The sequence below is a fragment of the Lolium perenne genome, chromosome 5 (assembly GCF_019359855.2).
Source record: "Lolium perenne isolate Kyuss_39 chromosome 5, Kyuss_2.0, whole genome shotgun sequence".
Lineage (NCBI taxonomy): Eukaryota > Viridiplantae > Streptophyta > Magnoliopsida > Poales > Poaceae > Lolium > Lolium perenne.
Window position 1 is genome coordinate 30,679,626 of NC_067248.2, and position 20,452 is coordinate 30,700,077.

At 43.8% G+C, this 20,452-nt stretch overlaps 1 protein-coding gene across 5 annotated transcripts; it reads right to left on the bottom strand.

Moving 5' to 3' along the window:
• Positions 1-1,613: 1,613 nt before the first annotated feature.
• Positions 1,614-16,687, bottom strand: LOC127298645 (histone-lysine N-methyltransferase ATXR7). 5 transcript variants are annotated; one of them, XM_051328493.1, is made up of 20 exons: positions 16,532-16,687; positions 15,984-16,147; positions 15,006-15,453; positions 14,791-14,913; positions 13,811-14,101; positions 13,365-13,709; positions 12,952-13,257; positions 12,588-12,867; positions 11,450-12,508; positions 10,965-11,374; positions 10,758-10,880; positions 10,592-10,672; positions 9,957-10,010; positions 9,732-9,883; positions 9,287-9,345; positions 8,774-8,884; positions 5,685-5,960; positions 4,925-5,003; positions 4,780-4,840; positions 1,614-2,883 (listed from the first exon to the last, which is right to left on the bottom strand). In XM_051328493.1, exons 1-15 carry the CDS (start codon positions 16,553-16,555, stop codon positions 9,324-9,326), a joined length of 3,882 nt encoding a protein of 1,293 aa, XP_051184453.1. In that variant the 5' UTR covers positions 16,556-16,687; the 3' UTR covers positions 1,614-2,883; positions 4,780-4,840; positions 4,925-5,003; positions 5,685-5,960; positions 8,774-8,884; positions 9,287-9,323. The 5 variants fall into 5 exon arrangements, with proteins under 5 accessions (XP_051184453.1, XP_051184452.1, XP_051184451.1 ...); XM_051328492.1 differs by having other exon boundaries at positions 1,614-3,265; XM_051328491.1 differs by having other exon boundaries at positions 1,614-4,687.
• Positions 16,688-20,452: the final 3,765 nt, after the last annotated feature.

The window sequence follows — 20,452 nt, forward strand, 5'->3', positions numbered from 1 at the left end:
TTCGACTCTAGCTGGCGGCACACAGGCGTCGTGGCGTCGTCTCGGCCGCGTGCGACCCTTCGGCAACCCCCTCGACGCAGATGGTGTCGGTGCGTAGGGTGGTCTCGGTTGCGTGCTTCCCTTCGATTACGTCGACGGTGCAGTGTCGTTGCTAGGTCTCAGCGATCCAATGCCGTTCGATTACTCCTGCGAGGACTAGCGTTGTGGTGCCCCTCTTGCGTTTTCCCTGGGCTCTTCCTTGTGATCGCTGTACTTGGGTTGCGATGAGTTCTCATCGGCCAACCGCCCCATAGGTTTGTGGGGTGGCCACTTTTTCCTCCTCGGTCTTGTGTGTTGTGGGTGTGTGTTTTTCTTTTTCTTCTCCACCCTTGTAACCCCTGTGTACTCTGGTTCATTTGGACTCATCTTGTAGAGGCTGAAAAGCTTTATAGGCAACTTGACTGAATATATGTTCAGGCTGGCTTATGCCCGCCGTAGTCACAGTCAAAAAAAAAGAGCTAGTTATATTGAAGTTCACCGAGGGTGCATTTGGGTCGTAGGATCGGGAAACAAATGAATAGAAAAACACAGGAACCACCAGTGTAAAACAAAGGATTGCAAACCAGCAAAATGGATTAGTCGTTTGGGAAAACACACGGAAAGTGCTCCAATCCTACGCCGAGTCTTGAAAGGAAGTTGGGGTGGGTGTTGAAATTCCTATAGGATTAAGGTATATGATTCCGACCCGTACGAATTTTGGTAGCACGTTACTTACATCGAAAGACAATAAATAGGGAAAAAAACAAGGATTGAAATCCTAAAAAATCCAATGAAACTCCTACAATGCAAATGAGCCTAAACATCTACTGATTTGGACATGTCTACTGCACATCTATTTCTAGAGAGACATACTCCAAGCTCTTTTGGGACCATTATTTCTTTTTCTTTCCTTACAATACATCTTTCTTTCATGAAACAGGCCCATCAAGGTAGATCTACGTTCCTAAGCAATGAAACAATTGCAAATGCTTCTAGATGCTACATATACTTCCAGAGGGGCATGGCTAAAGTTTATCACAGCCAAAATTCCCCTCGGTAGTTGTCCATACTACACCCTGAAAAATCAGTATTTTCTTTTCTAAAAAAGAATGAGCGAAGTAAAGATAGAATAGTTTGTCCGAGCTAACAGTACAGAGAATCAAAGGCCAGATATCAACAGTGGGATGTGCTCAGTCAAACCTCTCAGCTTTATTTGGCAATCAGACTTTTCTACTTCAGTTGGTGGCTCCTGCGTTTTGCTCATACTTGTAGTAAAGGTGGCCCAAACTACTGTCCTATTTTCTGTTGGTAGCAATGCTTAAAGTTTGGCCCGTGTTTGATTTGCAAAAGACCCAATTTTTTTGGCCAGTTGTTAGAATCGACGAACAATCTTAAATAAGAAAAAGAATGAGGTAATGTGACAACAAGAAGATAAAATGGGACAAAATACAGCACAAATGTAAAAATGGAGGAGAGATAGAGTAAAAACTGAATTTTATTCTAATGAAAAATGAAAGGAAGACCAACAAAAAAAGAAGGTTGTGTGCTCTTATGGTATATTCCTTGCATCTTAGGACTTCCCTTAGTTTGCTGAATGACATTCCAGGGATGAATAGAATTCCATTAAGCTTTTGAATAGATGTACACACAATTTGTATAGTTATGTACATGTGGCAGTGAACACATGCTAATGTTGAGAGATCCTACATACTACCTCATAATTAGGGGTGTAGCATTTGTATTGTACATATCTGTAGTGGCTGAATATCAGCCAAACCAAAGTGCTATATCTCAGCTACTCCGACGACCTACTAACTAGTACTGTGAACTCCCACCTACTAATTACATAATCCTCATATATATACAACATACTTCTCTATGCTGAACTATATCCATGGATCAAGTCAAGAGTACTACTGCTACATTTGCAAATCTGGGCATTCAACGTGCGCGTAGTAGAGCTTCCGTAGGACATAGAAGGGTGGGGGCGGCGAATTGGTCGGCAAGGAATAACCGAAGTTTTCTGGACACCAACCAAGGCTCGAAGGTTATTTCCTTGTTCAGGCTGACTATAGTCGTACTCCCTTCAGTCATCGATGCGGAGGTTGTACATGCGACGCGAGAGCTAGACGCTGAATATGCATCAATTAAATCCATCCCGAGGTAGTAGTTATCTTGGAGTTGTAGTTTTCATTAATTTATGTTATGTTTGGCAGTCCACTTCTAGCTGTGTTGGTACAACCTGGGTAATGCGTGTATTATGCATCACCAGGGTGTACTCCAGTTTATGGGTGTGAGAGTTGAAGTTAGAAACGAAGCAAACCTAGGCTGAAGTTCTTCATCTCGCTGGTTGGAAGGTACTCCACCACAGGAGGTGATCAAATATACACAGTAACAACATTAACGGACGAGGAAGTGACTTCCACGGTTCCACCCGACTCCTTTATGCCTGACGCCGAGGAAGTCGAGACGACCATCCGCCAACACGGAGTGAAGAAATGAACATGAATGAAGCTGTGTTTCGTTCTCGGGTGGATGAAGACAAGCCTCCGCCGTGTTATGTGGTTTTATGAAGTGACCTTGCATCACAAAGAATTGATCCAAACATACGCACTTTTCTTTTATGGAATTGTACAGGATATTTGCCTTTCACATTACAGGCAGTTACATACATTCAAGCAAAAAAAATACCCATAGTACATCACTTTGCAACCTGTATTTTACAGGAGAGAGATTCCGTGAAGTTTTACATTCCATGCTATGCAAAATTCCTGCCTTGACGTATCGTACATTTGGGTTAAAAGATATTCTCTCCGCTCCAAATTAAGTGTCTCAATTTTATCTAGATATGAATGTATCTACACACTAAAATACAAGTACATTAATTTAGGACGGGTAGTACTAGAACAAAAAAAAAGATATAAACTAATCAGCTAAATAAAATGGAACTTTACATTTTGCGGGTAAATAAGAATAGTACTTCCTCCGTCCAGAATAAGTGACTTGGATTTGTCTTGATTCAATGTATCACACAGAAACACGAATCTAGATAAATCTGAGTCGATTATTTTGGGACGGAGCGAGTATTAACCTAGATAAAAATCACATAGCAAACATACGAGTTACTTCTAGCTAAACTTGCCGACCTGCCGGATTCGAACCGACCAAAGGAGAGCACGGGGATTTGCCATCCCTGTACTACCACCTACGCTCTTCCGACCGAGCACAAAGCGGGTGACAAACAATACTGGTAATAACGACCCAAGTTAAAAAAAATATACTGGTAATCTCTCATTTAGAACATGTACAATGAAGCCACAAAGTGTATAGTCGTAGTACAAAACCAAATTAACAGACACCTACAGAAATGTGGTACGACTAAGGTTAGGTTGACAAAAAAAACTGTAGTATGACAGTCCTTTTTCAAAAATCGTGGCATGTCAACCCTTTTTAAAACAATTTGTTCTTTAGAAGAACTTAGTGTTCAGAATACGGCCTAAGCTAGAATTACTTGATATAAATATTTGGAAACAATGGTCTCTACACAAGAACGCTCACTTTTGGCATGATGGGTGTAGTCATATTGGAGTGTAAAACAAAAGACTGCAAACCAGCAAAAAAGATTAGTCTTTTGGGAAAACACACGGAAAGTACTTTTGGGAAAACACACGGAAAGTACTTCAATCCTACGTGTTGTCTTGAAAGGAAGTTGGGGTGGGTGTTGAAATTCCTATAGGATTGAGGTATATTATTCCAATCCATACGAATTTGGGTAGCACCATTTCTTTTGTTGAAAGACAATCAATAGGAAAAAAAACTAAGGATTAAAATCCTTAAAAGTGCAACGAAATTCCTACAATCCAAAAGAGCCAAAACATCTTCTGATTTTGGACATGTCTACTGCACATTTATTTCTAGAGACATGCTCCGAGCTCTTTTGGGGCCATTATTATTTTTCTTTCCTTGCAATATATCTTGCATTCATGAAATGGGCACACAAGGTAGATCTACGTTCCTAAGCAATGAAACAATTGTAAATGCTTCTAGATGCTGCATATACTTCCAGAGGGGCATGGTTAAAGTTTATCACAGCCGAAATTCCCCTCGATAGTTAATTTTTGCTCCGAAAGTCCATACCACACCCTGAAAATTCAATCTTTTCTTTTCTAAAAAAGAATGAGCCAAGTAAAGATAGAATAGGTGGTCCGAGCTAACAGTACAGAGAATCAAAGGTCACATAACAACAGTGAGATGCAGAAGGTTGGTGCTCACGTGTGCTCAGTCAAACCTCTCAGCTTTATTTGGCAATCAGACTTTTCTACTTCAGTTGGTGGCTCTTGCGTTTTGCTCATACTTGTAGTAAAGGTGGCCCAAACTACTGTCCTATTTTCTGTTGGTAGCAATGCTTAAAGTTTGGCCCGTGTTTGATTTGCAAAAGACCCAATTTTTTTTGGCATTGCCCGTAACCATTGCCACTTGCTGTGCGTAGGCTTGGCAACCTTGGCAGGAATTTTGGCTATGGTGGTCTTTCGGCACGACCGGCTGGTTAACTCTCGTCCAGTTTTAACGTATAAGCTCGCACTACCATATTATTTTGGATATGTACCAAACATGTAAATATGTGATGATCAGCGGGGCCCTTCATAAGTGCTTTTGACTGACTGGTCTCCTGTTTTTGTTCGCTTTTGCAGTGAGATTAGCATGCACACCTGCATCACCGGTTAGGGGCTAGAGAAGTAAACAGGTGAAGGACACACTTACACTGGTGAGGGCAGACGCATACTCATGCCTCTGTCCTGCGAGTAATCAAGCAATCCTGTGGCTAAGACAGAAGGCGGTCCAAATATAAGCATTTCAATTAGGGAAAACCATGGGTGGCTAATACAAGCAAGAGATGAATACATACCTACACTGGTTCGGAATATTTGTGGATCGAGGCATACATGCATGACGCCTCTACATACAAATCCCAGAGATATACGTTCCTGCAACAACACGAGCAGGTCCATGAATAAAAAACTCTCACCAGAATAGAAGGGACAGCTAGGCCCAAAAGCACAATTTGTATAGTGTGATTTTCAACATATAACATGAGTGCAGTTTCGACCCCCAAAAATTAAGAGTGTAGTGGCACCCTTTGATAAAGGCGGTCCAAACTCTTGTCCATCCGAAGAGAATGAGTCGGATGAAAGTATATCCACACAATCTACAAGCTTCAAGCAACTAAAGACAAGACAAAAAAAGCCCAAGTCTGATTCATGCTGCTCCCGGTGCAAAAGAGATGGATGCTGGCCATGTTGGTACAACATCTGTACACAGAAAAGGCATCAGAGGCCCATGAAGCAGGAAAGAAGATTCCCTCTGTCATGCATGAGCAACCGAGAATGCTATATGTCCATACTGCCATGAACGCCAAACATGCACGGGTAGTTCAAGTTGATTAAAACGCCAGGGCAATTAGCATGATCCTCGGAATATCAAGGAAAAACTTCATTATGTGCCTTTTTGCGTTTTGTCTTTTACAGCTACTTGGATTACTTCTTGCCAATAACCACAATGTAAACTCTATATCTTCAATCGGTCAATGTAATAATAATAAGTGTTGGCATGTACAAGGTTTGATATTCCAATTCTATCCAGATATGAGCAAGCACATTAGTATTAACCTTGTCAACAAGTAACCACTCACTAGCTCCATCCATGGTGATCTGACTTGTCCTCCTGTTCACTTTGATACCAGAGGAACTGAGGAAGAAAGCTCCCTTTGCAGTCTTCCACAAGGCAGAGGCAACCAATAGCCAGCGATTGTACCCTTACTCTGGATAGTCTGAATTAGTTCATCTAGCTTAAATTAATTGTGTGGTTTGTTCCTCGTCAGAAGGTAAGAAACTGTAATCTCCCAAAACAGCTTGTTCCACGATCCCTTGCTTTGGTATGAAAACCTGCCAAGGGACAAAAGGAAGAGAATAAAAGCTCCAAGTCTCCAGCAAGTCTTTGTGAGTTAGAGAAGCAAAAGTAGCTCCAAAGTTGACAACAACGCAGACATAATCTGTGCGCTATACTCTAATAGTACTTGGTAGATAATAATATGGAATTATTATGTCATGTATGCTCACTAGGCACTGGTTTTGGTGCTAGATCAGGCCTAAATGTACATGCAAAATAGGTTGGCACACCGGCTTTAGGGAAATTAAAAGGCTTCCAAATCATAGACCTAGAAGTTACTACATTCCTATAAAGCTGCTGAAGTCTAAAAGAGCTGATTATATCCACCGGGATCATTATATCAGAAATGTTAGCAAAAAGGCATACTACTATCCAATCATCCGAATGCATAGCATGTCCACGGCTTCAGTAGTGGAGTTAAGCCAATCTTGGAAAACAGAGATATGAAAAGAAAAGGGAGCTGCACCATTGCTAAACCAATCGAAGTATTTCTCAATTTCCCTAGAAATTAAGTTTGCTACAGTGATCAGCTGATCATTAATGATTAATCAACTCTTGAACTGAATTTAACATAAAAGATTATAGAAGACTTGGCAAAAAAATTGCTGACTATTGGTGAATGTGTATCTAATTCAGACAAAAACAAATGTTAAGCAGAGAAAATTACAAAAAACCATCACATTACAGGCAAGTGTTTCAAAAAGCCACCACTATTCGATTTTTTTTCAAAAAACCACCAGTCTCTAGGTAACACGTAACAGATAGCACTAAATCGTCGCTAATGCTGGTTTAATAGCAAAACTAATATGTGGGTCCCGCTGTCAGGCTGACGTGGCCTATGCATTTTGCAAAAAAGACCTCTGTCTGGATGTGCGGCTCTTGGCCTGGATACACAAACAACACATAGTTTAGGAAAAACAAAAAATTGGGGAACGGCTGTGTTGACCAAATTAGCTGGAACGAGGCTCTTGGCCTGGATGCGCGTCCGCGCGTGAGCAGCAGCGGCAGCCGTTTCGTCGTAGGCGGCGTCAAACCGAGGTGGTCTGCGCCGTCGTCCCCCGAGCCCGCGCGCAACCGTCCTTGCTCGAGCTAGCCATGGCGTCCTCTGCCAAAACTTGCCCGCAGCCGCCCTTGCCGGCGTCGCCCGTGGCCGTCCCTGCCGGAGCTCGCCGCGGTCCTTCCATGCCCAAGCTCGTCGTGGCCGCCACTGCCCGAGCCCGCGCACGGCCGTCCCTGCCAGAGCTCGCCGTGGCATCGCCTACCGGCCTCGCCCCGCGGCCGCCCTGCCGGAGCTCGCCGTGGCCTTCCCTGCCCGAACTCGCCCGCGCCACACATGGCCGCCGCCCTCGCTGCTTGCTCCTCCTAACGGGCTCTCGCCGACGCCTCCCTTGGCCTCGCCGCTCCCGCCCGCGCCCTGCCGAAGCTTGGCGCGCCCGCCGGAGCCTGCCTTAGCCGGGAGGACCATGTCGATTCCGGAGCTACCCGGTGACGGAGCACCTGCTGCAGTTTGTCCTGGCGGCGCACGAGTAGGGCGAGTGGACGGGTGCGCGAACGCGGACGAGGTGGACGGCCATGGTGCGGTTGGGCGAGCTCCGGCCCGGGGCGGCCGCATGCGAGCTCCTCGAGGGAGGCGAGGGCGAGCTCGGCCATGGCGCGGTTGGGCAAGCTCCGGCCAAGGGCAGCCGCGTGCGAGCTCCTCGAGGGGCCGCGAGGGCGAGCTCGGCCATGGCGCTGCTGGGTGAGCTCCGGCCAGGGGCGGGCGCAGGCTAGCGCGGGTGCTCCTCTGGCCAGCGCCTCGTCACCATTCCCGAGTCTAGTAGCCGCACGGCGAGCTCGGCACCGTCCCTTGCCCGCGCCGTGCCCCTGGCGGTTGTCGTCCGCATCGGCCCTGCCCGAGTTTGCCCGCGCCGCGTAGCTCGTCTACATCGCCGGTATGGGAGCGGCGCACCGGCTGGGCGAGGCCTCGCCAGCGGGAGCGGGGGCGGCGTACTGGCGTGGTGAAGCAATGGGGATTGGGGAAAAGAACCAGCGCTGGCTCGAGATGTGGTGGGAGCGGGGCGGGGTAGCTCGTTGTGAACACCGATGATTGGGGCGGCGCACCATTTGGGAGAGAGCTTCTCGCCGGCGAGACCGGGGGTGGCGCGCCGGCGTGCTTGAGCAACAGGGCCAAACGACTGCGCTCGCTGGGGCTGCGGCGTGAGCGAGGGCGAATTATAGCTCGGCGTCAGCACCGGGGATAGGGGCGGCACACCGGCTGGGCGAAGTATAGCTCGGCGTCAGCACCGGGGATCAGGGACCGCACGCCGCTTGGGACGACGACCTGGTATTGCCCACCTGTTACCGTGGAGAAGGAGCAGGAGAAAATAAAAGAAAAAGAAATTTCTTTCCATCAGAGAAAGAGCAGGCACGTGTCCTAAAATTTTACAAAAAAACCCACAATCATAACTTGTTCAACATATATCTCATTTGACCATTTTGTTGTTGCCACGTCAGCCTGACATAGGGACCCACATGTCGGTTTCGTCATTAGATCAGTATTGGACGTGAATCAGTGCTTCTTGTAACGTGTTAACTATAGAGTGGTGTTTTTTGAAACTTTTTCATAAAGTGGTGGTTTTTTGAAACACTTGCCTGTAATGTGGTGGTTTTTTGTAATTTTCTCTGTTAAGCAAGGCCTAATAAGATTTTTGACACCAGAAACATATATCGGCACTTTTTTTGCACGTACATGCTTTGGAAAAAAAAAATCTCGCGCATGATATTTAAAAGTGAATTGAAGACTTGAGGAGTGGAAATGGGATATAGGTACCTGTCGTAATTCTGGGAGTGGTGGTTGTGTTGTCAAACTTCAGTGTAAATGCAGTGATGCCTTGCATCTCAACTTGTACACTTGTATACCAAATTGCATTATAGTTAGCTCCTGCAAAGAGAAGAAATAGTCACGATACACGGAAGTAGCTGATGCAGTTCCATGTGAAGAAACATATATATGATGTTTAAGTTTGACAGAATTTTAGACCCCTGAAAATCAAATATTCAGGTAGCCCAACGATAATCTTCACACGCAAATTTCAAGCTCACAATAAGGCAAAGGCAATGATTCGCCACTCTAAAAATGTCCACCGATGATATGCTAGTACAATTTTCTGTTGCAATTGAGGAATAACATAAGGTCACTCTTTGGGGTGGCATATCATCAACTTTAAGATTTTCACCAATAGGAATGATAGCTAAAACAGAGGATAAGGAATAATCTACAAGATTTCTGAGCCGTCCGTCCATTGCAGATATTTGCAACTGTAGGAGTAAAAGAGAAAATAACCTCAAAGAGAAATAACCCTGCTTATCGCCTTGACTTCTTAGTTCATTGATCCACGGCACCTAAACAGCAAGTAAATAGTTAGAGGGAGACGGCAGGAGTAAAAGAGAAATAGCCTCAAAAAGCACAAAACACAAAACAGCTAACAACATATATAACATATTAAGATAAAACAGAACTACGCAGTAGCATAAATATTGTATTCAATAAATACAAACATGAAATTAATACAGGTGGCAATCTAGCACGCTTGAATATGTGCCATGGTGGAGTTAAGTACAAACAACGGTAGCAGCTATCAACAGTTTGGTGACAATTCTTCCTGTGCAATAACTTCCTTGGCATTTGAATATCAATGTATAGGAAGGCGAGGGGATAATCAGTAGACAAACATATAAAATGCATTAACTTCCATGGAATAAGCATCAATTAACAAAAACAGCCTCACCTTTGGGAACCACAGTGGCATGGTATCTTCTTTTCCTCCAAGGGAAATTTGTAATTGTAAGTTAATTCTTCACCAGCATATATACGCCTCTTTGCATAAATGAAAATCTTCTTCTGTCCCTCCACAGTAATAACTTTTGTATAACAATTCGGCTGGCATGGAAATTATGATATACTTAGTATGTTGAAGGAATCCCGACTGAATGTTTATTGTTAAGCAGCTTACCTCACATGAGTGATTGATAAATCTTGCTAAACCCCCACGCTTAGTAGCATCAACCTGTGCAAATTAAGAAAATGTGGAGCCAGTTAACAGAGTTGCACAAGGTGCAGTGACAAAAATTGAAGATAAAGCATGATGTTAATCACAGGTTTGAAACTGCAAAGCAGCACAAGGACCTCAGTCGATTAAAAGATGGTATTTGTGCTTTCGATAACTATTCTCACATAGCTAAATAACTTTTTGTACTGCTTCAACAATACCAAACTATTGTCTAAGAAGCAAATATCAAACATAAAGATATGGATGCAGCACACCTTTTTAGATAAAAGCAGAAAGGAATAATCTTTTACACCTACCACATAATCATCGTCCAAGCGAAAAAGGTGCAGTGAAAAAAATTGAAGATAAAGCATGATGTTAAACACAGGTTTGCGACTGCAAAGCAGCACAAGGACCTCAGTCGATTAAAAGATGGCATTTGTGCTTTTCATAACTATTCTCACATAGATAAATAACTTTTTGTACTGCTTCAACAATACCAAACTACTATTGTCTAAGAAGCAAATATCGAACATAAAGATATGGATCCAGCGCACCATTTTAGATAAAAGCAGAAAGGAAATATCTTTTACACCTACCACATAATCATCGTCCAAGCGAAAAAGGTAGCTGCTTCCAATTCCACTCTTCTCATATTGAGCCTCACGTATGTCCGAGACCTGTATGGTGCAGATATATCTAAAATTCATAAGAAAAAACAAGTACATCGATGATGCTAACATTGATTCAATACAAAAATATTACCGGCCGACGAATCAGTTCACCAACATATTCAATAACAAAATCTTCTGCATCAATCGACTCAAGGGCCACCAGACCCCATTCATGGATCTTGCTCCTTTGAAAACGTAACCGCTTCTTCCTTGCCTGTATGCCAAGGTAGTCAGTGGTCACTCAGCCTCATGGCAAGAGAAACTTGTGTTCAACTGTACATGCAACAATTTATTTTACCTTCGATTGGGTAATTTTAAGCAGCTCAGCCCCTTCAGAAGCAGCTAACAGGTTCCGTAACTTAACCCGATTTGTTCGCGCAGATGTACCTTTGACTTGTGGACTTTTCCACACGTTATTAGCTGAAGTTGAAAGAATACTCCGAACACGATACCCTCTCACACGAGTCCTTTCTGATGGAGTGGCGTTTCGTGCCCAATTACGCCACTCCCATCCACTGGTGGAAGCTCTTGCACAGCCATCTGACACTGGACATAAAATCAACGGCTTCGCCTTTTGACTGGTGTCAGTAGACATGTTCTTGGGCTTCCTTTTCTTTGCAAGCTTGGTGGGCATACTTTCGTTCTCATTCTCAATAGGAACCTTACTATCAACCAGATGACTCCTAGTAAGATGAGAAGTCCTTTGTCCTGGAAAAGATAGATGCATGTGTTACATATATGCAAATGTACATGAGAAGAAGAAAATAGAATCAGAATACTTACTCTTTGGCACATCATTGGAAAGCCGCTTCAAGTCTTGTTCGATATTTGAAGTGTGCACATCACTGGAAAACCGCTTCAAGTCTTGTTCGATACTCAAAGTATGCACGTCACTGGAAAGCCGCTTCAAGTCTTGTTCGACATTCAAAGTGTGTACATCATTATCAAGAGTTTTGGCATGACTCTTGGGGAGCTTTTTTGACTTCCCAGCCTTCAAAGTGTGTACGTCACTGGAAAGCCGCTTCAAGTCCTGTTTGATATTCAAAGTGTGTATGTCATTATCAAGAGCTTTGGCGTGACTCTTCGAGAGCTTTTTCGACTTCCCAGCCTTCAAAGTGTGTACGTCACTGGCAAGCCGCTTCAAGTCTTGCTCGATATTCAAAGTGTGTACGTCATTATCAAGAACCCTCTTCGAGAGCTTTTTCGACTTCCCACCCTTCAAAGTGTGTACGTCACTGGAAAGCCGCTTAAAGTCTTGTTTGATATTCGACGTGTGCACGTCGTTATCAAGAGTTTTGGCAGGACTCTTGGAGAACTTTTTCGACTTCCCAGCCTTCTTTGTTACCTGGACATTTTTAAGATGAACCCTGCGGTCAACAAGCTCAGATAGAGGCTTGGAAAGCTGCTCATCCATTGGTTTTTCCAATGGTTTTTTGGATGGCACTGCTTCACAGCTGCTCCTTAACTTTCTCTTTCTGTAGTATGCATATTCCTTCGGTCTCAATGATTCATCAATGTTTTTAGACACAACATTCCGCTTGGTATACCATGAATCAAAGCACCTGCTAATAGCATCTGATAAGAGAGATGCCCACTCTTTCACGACATTCTCATGCAGTGCTTGCCGGCAGACCGCCAAGGTAATATATCTAGAAATTACAGGCACAGAGTTCACTGATTTTGGAGGTCGATATTTGTTTTTGTCCATAACCACCACAGAAGGTAATCCCATCTCCATTCCAGGAGGCACCTCATCAAAACTTTCATCCAATTCAGCTATCTCTGATACATCAAGCTTTTCAAATATACTAGCATAAGATGCTGAAGGGGATTGATGTTCCACTGCATCCAAATTAAGTGGGTCAAAATAATATAATCAAGCTCGGGTAAGAGAAAATACAACATAAGAATGATCATTTACCATGAGAAGTGAGCATTTTATCTGGTTCCGCCTCAGCAACACATGACGTCTCATCCGTGGTAATGTCTGCAGGACTGGGTACAGCATCTGTAACCATTTCAGCGGTAACCAATACTTCATCTAGAGCCATTACAGACGGACTGCTTATTGCATCTGTAGCCATTTTAGCAGCATCCAACAATTTATCTAGAGCCATTTCAGGAGGAATTGGTGTTTCATGAATGTCCATTCCAGTAGAACTAGGAGAATCCGGTGCATGAACAGGGGTACGAATTAGTTCCTGCAATACACATGGCGCCGACATGAACCAACTAAACTTCAATTTTTCAGTGGTTATAAGAGTTTTTTATAATTGTTATCTTACTTGATCGGTGATATCTTCAAGCCCAAAACATAACCAGTTTGTAATCTCTTCTGCAATAACCTCCCTGAAATGATGAAACAAAGTATCCTTTGCTGACACGTATAGCTCATTCGCCAGCATTAACTGGACTCCCGATGAGGGGTCAAAATATATAGTGGAACATGCAGGCTTCCGACTAATTTTGTCCTCGCAGGAGTCAATGTTTAAGAAAGGTCGAGAGAGGGAGCTCTCAGCACACTCCAAACTTGGCCCAAATCCAGGTGGGAAATCCATGTCACACTCAAGAGCCTCTGAATCACATATTGCCTGCCAAGGCACAGAAAGCATCAGCTGTCATATATGACAAAAGAAAGGTATAAACACCAAATACACCCCTTCCAAGAAATAAATACAGTGAGCATCAGTGGAAAAACCTTCGGTTCATCAGCTTCTTTCATGTTTCTGTTATCTGATGAGGCACCAGGAACAATTGTACAGGGAAGACTCGATAGGCGATTTCTCTTAAGCCATTCACCACAGTAGTCCATAACAGGATCATAAAGTATCCCATCCCAGAAATTCTTCATGGATTCATAATAAATAGTTTGCCAGACTGCTGATAATATATCAGCAAATTTGGCATGCACTGCAACTGATTGAATAGCCACGGAAGAAGTTGCTTGTATTGTATTGTACGAGTTTTCTTTTCTGTGAATAGTAGATCGTGTATCAACCTTGCCCTTCAGCGCTGAAGCCTTCTTGCTGCTCACATTGGCAGGCTGCAAATGTCATAAACATGCAGGAGAGGTGGTGAAAAACTGAAAAGGCGTCATAAAAAGAAGTGCTCTTGTTAGAAAACTTTGCGCCAAATAAAACACACCTTAACAGCTTTGGTCTTCAATTTTGCAGCTAGTTGCCTCTCAGTTTTCCTACAAGCAATAATTTCTGGAAGCACAGAGCTGAATATTTCATCAATTAGAGCCTTACGGGCTGATTTCATTATACCGGCATGGAGCTGATTGCCAATATCATCGACTATGTCACCCATTACAGCACTAAATGACCCCGAACCATTCTCTGTAGCTTCTGGATGCTCCGTGTGACCACCACTCCACCAATCAACTAGTGAGACAAGTGTAAATGGACCAAATTTGCTGTCAACATGATAAACCTACAATAAGAACATACATTATTCAGATTGCGGACTAATAAGAATAAAGAAAGTAAATCACAGATATACATGCACTGCAGTTGAGGGAGATCTGCAAGTATTATAGTATACAAAATATAGAAGCACAACACATTCATTTGTTGTTTAACTTGATCCTTGAGAAAACAAGGAAGTATTGCAGATAGAAACTCCATCAGAACTATATCTTATTTTGTTTCACTGAAGTTTAGTTAATTTAATACACAGAAAATAGCCTATGATATGAATTTTTTGTTCAACTTCACTAACTTAACCAATTATTTGTCTTTGACAAGACAAGAAGAGAAATGCAAAAAAAAAAAAAAAAAAAAAAAAATTGAATGTTCCTCACCATGACGCAGTCTAACAAATAAGGGCAGGGACATTCAAGCCAACAATACAACAAATTTCAAGAGGTCTTTACAAAACCAGCATCTAAAAAAGATAGCGTATGTATCAGACTGATATTGTAGAGCTATTCGCTAGTTATGACCAAATCATAGAATTGCCTTGTAACTATTGGAGATCTTCCATTACCTAACTCGATGGAAACATTGCTGGGAAACAGGAATGACATTGTCGCTGGAGTGGATAACACATTTATTTACCAACATAAAGCAAGAGGACGGGATTTACAAGACATGTGATTTTGATTGCTAATTTATTTTTACCATTGAAAGATCCTGGAGATAGCTACTATGATGCCAATAAGAAAGTTCAGCAAGAGAATGAGGCCCATGCCGGGAACCGTCTGCATCCTCGAACATCCAGCATGGTTCATCACTTGAAATAACCTAGTGAGAAAACAGAAGAAAAAACACAAATCAGGAAGGTAGACAAGGGGCTAGACGATGTGCAGAGATATAGTTAGAGATGCATGACATACATCCCGAAGCGCCATTTTATCAGCACGAGCGACTGTCTTATTCTCATTTGATTCATTCGGCGTGGAGACCGCAGCAGCAGAATTCCATTGCGAAAGGAACTGCTCCAGAAGACTCAAGGGCACAGGATTTACCATCTTCCCGCCGACAAGAGCATAAATAGCAAGGTCTTGAGGCAGGAAACCAGTGGATAGCCCCTCGTAGAGCTGCTTGGGCGCGTAAGGCCCGCACATGTGCCCATGCTCATTCATATACATACATCCTTCCACGGGCTGATGCTGCGGATACGCAATGTACCCATTTTGACCATTAGAATACTCCACCTCAGTCTGCGGATAGATCCCACCACCATTATCGACGGAAGAAACATTCTCCTGCATTGCGACGAACGGGGCTGAGCTTTGCGGTTGATCGCCACTGCAGGAAGCAATCTGCCGCTCCTCCGAACACCTGATCAATCGTGCGGGCAGAATCGAGAATCAGTTCCAACTTAAGTGGAAAAAAAGGAAAGAGTGAATTCCACTTTTTACCTTCTAGTTATGCATTTGTGACACAGATTACCCCATTTAGTAGAACGTTTCGCAAAATATAACATTTAGGAGACCTTGAACACATTTTAACCTCAGCTTCTCATTTTGCTCGTTATTGTTAGATGGAACATGCATGATACGTCGATGTGACGTGACAAAATATTTAAATATCGGAGGGCGTCATCGAGGATCATGTCCAGAATTCTTTTATACATAAGTTCCATTCCTCGTCACTGTTTTGGTATTTTCGGATCCCGGCCATCACCTGACACCTTACCCAATGAATACGCACCAAATTCAGGGTCCAAAACTTATAAAAAGGGTAGTCTCCGCGGTTTTTTATTCGACGGGGTAATTAGTGTCACAAATGCCAAAATATAGGGTAAAAAGTGGTATCCACTCAAAAGGAAATAATAAACAGACAGAGATAGATAGATGAAGGTTTGTTACCCAGCAATCAAGTTCTCCCGCGGATCATCGCAGGTCGACACGGAGCAACCGAGGGGCTCCCCGTGCGGCAGCTCCTCCGTCAACAGCTTCGCACGCTTCCTTCTGGGGAAAGGGCTGGCGCTGCGGAAGGTTGGCGACTCTGCTGCTGGCTCAACGTCCGATCCCTGAGCAGAAGATAAATGCACAAGCGTCAGGTACACTGATTGCGTAACAACAGGTTTCTCAGGCTAGGAACGAAAATGCGCCACCATTCAATTCGACGAAACGGAATTCACTTGTCTACGGATGGTCGCTCTGTGAATGGGCAACTATCTCGGCTACGGAAAGAGTAATTCGATCGTTGCTTGGCTCCCACGGTACCAACCCCACCCAAAATCACTCTGCAAGGCCCCGCAACCCAACACGCCGCGCGCGCACGAAATAGGCGGAATTCCTTCCGGTGCACCGGCAGGTAGATCCCCCGATGTGGGAGGAGGGGAGGCGGCGACGTGGGCGCGGGCGCGTGGGCCGGCGAGGTGGATCTGGAGACGGGGAGAGAGAGAGCTCACCGGATCGGCGCGCGCGTGCGGCATGGCTCGCGGGCGAGCTGGAGGCCGTCCTCCTTGGTCAGGTCCGCCGGCGGCGGCGGGTAGGGTTCGCGGGCGGGGGAGGAGAGGGGCGACGAACCGGTCTGGGTCTGGTTCGGTTGTTGGGTTGGAGTCCGCGACGAGAGGAGAGAGAGAGAGAGTTTGGACAGCTGGACCAGTGGGCGCGTCCGAGGCTCCGAGCATCAGAAATCAGAAAAACCAATTTACTCCCCGGTTTTTTATCGGTTACAGTGATTACTGTTTTTTTCAAGTTGCTCAGCTATCATGATTGTACACACAGGTCATCAGGTTATGGTGATTAACACGTCCAAGATCACAATACGCGTGAAGCAGGAGCATGGTGGAATTGTTCTTAGTTCTTCTTTTTAGACTAATTGTTCTTAATTCTTGGTGCAAGGGTTATTATAGAGAATATGTGTATTTGTTCAAGCTCATACCTAAGCTGCAGTGCCCAGGGTCCCCTAACAGCTAGGGCCCCAACCCAAGATTTATTTGCACACTTAGTACATGTATATTTATACTCTTTAGGAAGTAGAGTTTGGAATAATTTATGAAAATATGGAAGGCTCAAACTGCACCTTACCTCGCCTCTACTTCGACTCCTGATAAAAAAAAGCGTTTTAATATTTCTAAATAATTTTCCCAATGATACATTTTTTCCCCGGCCTTCTCAAATGTGCATAACAATACCGACCCTCATAATATTTTTTGATTAATTCTAGAGATACGGATGCATATAGATGTGTACACAGGTAGTTATTGGTATAAATAAGAATCATGGCATATAGTTCGCTCGATCAATATAATAAATTATTTTAAAAGTCTTCACCAAGATTCCAAAAACTATGGATCTTTCAAATGTAGATATTATTTGGTTTGTTCCTGCGTTACCCTAATATTTATCTTGCAGAATACTAATGTTTTTTAGGTCTTTTCTGTGTGACCAAATGGCGGAGATTGAGTGAGATTCTTAAGGAGCCCAGAACACCAGTCATGCTTAAACGTTAAGTAATATATAAAAATATAGCGTAAATAAATATCTTTAAGAATTTTTCTAGAGTAGGGGGCCATGGCACCTGGCTTAGAAAAGCTTCGTCACTATGAACAAGAGGCTTTAGGTGTCGTTTCGCCCAAGGACCACCGAAAACTATAGACCGACCCTATTCATATGACATACTATGACGCTAATACAATTGGCAAGCATTTTGTGCCTTGGGCCTTTTCTATGACGATCGTAGGATTACCTTGTTGGTTGTTTGGACGGTTCTCGACTTGGAATGCCCTAGGATCCGGATAAGCTCCTCTGTTTAGAGCTTTGGTTCATGGGATGTGCTACACACCGATCCGGTCGGCCATTAGCTGCACATCTTGTTGGGTGTTGGGTCGGCCCATCGTTGCCTTTTTCTTTTTCTGTTTTCTTTTCTTCTATTTCTTCATTTTACGATTTTAAAATTTTAAATTTGAAGTTTTTCCCAAAAACTAAACTTTTTTCAAAATATTAAATTTGAATATTTTTCGAATATGAACATTTTTTAAAATTTGAAAAATATTTTTTAACTTTTTTTATATATGACCATTTTTCGAATTTGAAAAGTTTTCGAATATGAACATTTTTCAAATTTTAAAGTTTTTAGAATTCAAACAATTTTCAGATTTTTTTCAAATTTGAATGTTTTCCAAATTCGATCATTTTTAAAATTTGAACATTTAAAAAATTTGAAAAAACCCAAAATTTGAAAAAGGAAAAAAGAAACAAAAAGGAAAGGGAAACAAAAAATGGACAAACAAAAAGAAAGAAAGAAAAAATAAAAACGAAAAATGAAGGAAAAGCGAAATATAGGTCAGGCCCAATACCCGATTAGGGTGTGCGGTGCTTGGTAAGCACCGACCTGGTCGTTGTATAGGATTGGCCTTGGTTGACACACACCCTTATGGCAAGCTATTGGTATCCTTCTCATGTGGGTTGTGAGAAAATGGCCTAAATAAAGCCTTCCAGCGGCCCAAACAGGTGCAAGAGCCCACTACACATTAGGGTTATGACCGAGGGTCATTTGGACATTGCACATGACTACATGAGGGAAGGGAGATGATAAGCCTCCCATCCAACCAGTGACGAAAATCCAAGGCAGCCTGCATTGGATAAGAAAAACAAGAGAAGGGAAAGAGAGAAAGTTGAAGGAAGAGCAAGGTATAACAAATGAAACTCTAGCAATTTTATTTCTTCACCATTTACAACAATATTTACATTTTTTCATGTTAGTGTAAGCTCTATCTTGTAAATCATCTTATGCTTTGCTAATATGGATATGTGATCATATTGTATATTCCTTTACCGTTCACCAGAGTTGTCGCTAGCATATGTCAAGCTAATTCAACAACTAGTAGTCTTCAAAGGATATTCCGATTAGTTACAATTTTACCCAAATATATGTGCTATAACCTCCAAGAGCTATGTAAGTTTCTTGAGGTTATGTGACTGTTGTGCAGCGGCTTTTAGTGCTCTACAGTTTCCCGAAGAGAAGTTCCCATCCTTGACGAATTCACACATCCAACTTCTTAACACGCAACTGCTGCTTGATTGCGCCCTGCATCGGTAAAAAGTTGTTTCTTGACTCTGAATTATGCGTCCACAATCTGACCATGTTAATATTTGGTGTCAAGTCGAAGACTGCAGCTAGTCTATGGCGTACCCGCATGCTACTTGGATGTTTTGCACATGCTCATGCTCTGGATGGGAAATCGACGGCGGGAGCGCGCGTGCTGGACGGGAGGCCGGCGGCAAGCGTGGATGCTCAGGGCTGGTCGGTCGGAGGAGGTTGGGGTAGGAGGGAGACGAGCAAATCGGGAAAATTTTGTCAAAAAGGACCACCTGTGAATGGAAATGCCAAAACTGCCGTGGCGGCAGCACGGCCAGGCGACGCGTGGCACCTGCCGTCGGAGCCGGTGGCGGCAGGGCCTGCCGCCGTCGATCGTGGCGGCATGTCCGCCTCCGTGAGCCGGCCGTCAACGCAGCGCAGCCGACGTCGCCATGCCGCCCTGGCCGGTGGCGGCACGCTGAGCTGGCAGGCCTGCCGCCACCACCGGTGGTGGCATGTGCTGCTGCCCCGACAGCCCTCCACAGCGCGCTGACGGCGCTGATTTCCACGTACTTTTTCGAATTATTGTACTGCTTTTTGGTTGATTGCACTGATTGAGGCATGTTCTGCTAAATTTTCCCGCCTAATTCTCTCGCTCAGTTCGCTATAAAAGCCAGCATCGAGTGTGCCTAATTCTCTCGCTCAGTTCGCTGATATTATTTGGTACACAAGTGCTCATACCTTAGCCAGCATGAGTGTGCCTTGCTCAGACTAGGATTTTAGACCGATGAAGGGAAAGAATACAACTTTGCCGCCGGGGGTTAGAGCAGAGAGGTGTTGGTGCGGCCGCCTTGCGAAGGTGAAGGAAGTGGTGGATTTTTCGGATAAGTTCGGCATGAAATATTTCATGTGCGCATACTACGATCATGATCCACCCGCACATACAAGTTCATCGTCCTCGAGACCTGCGGTATGTTGTAACAGCATGATTAAAAATCATATTTGTATGTCATTAATTTTCATTTATTAATCATCTTATTTTTGTTGCAGTCTCCGCCGCCCCTTTGCAACTGGTTTCACTGGATAGACCAGGAGCAGCCGGATTGGGCGCGCCGTGAGGTGGAGGAAAAACACAGGCGTGCGTGGGCAAGGTTCCATGAGGAGGAGCGTTTCGAAAAGGCTATTGCTAATGATAAAGCAGAAAGAGAGAGACAGATACAAAAATTAAGGACAGAGCAAGCTCGAAATCGCGAGGTAAATCAGAAGCGGATTGATGATTAGGCTGCACGTAGGTATGCAGAGGAGG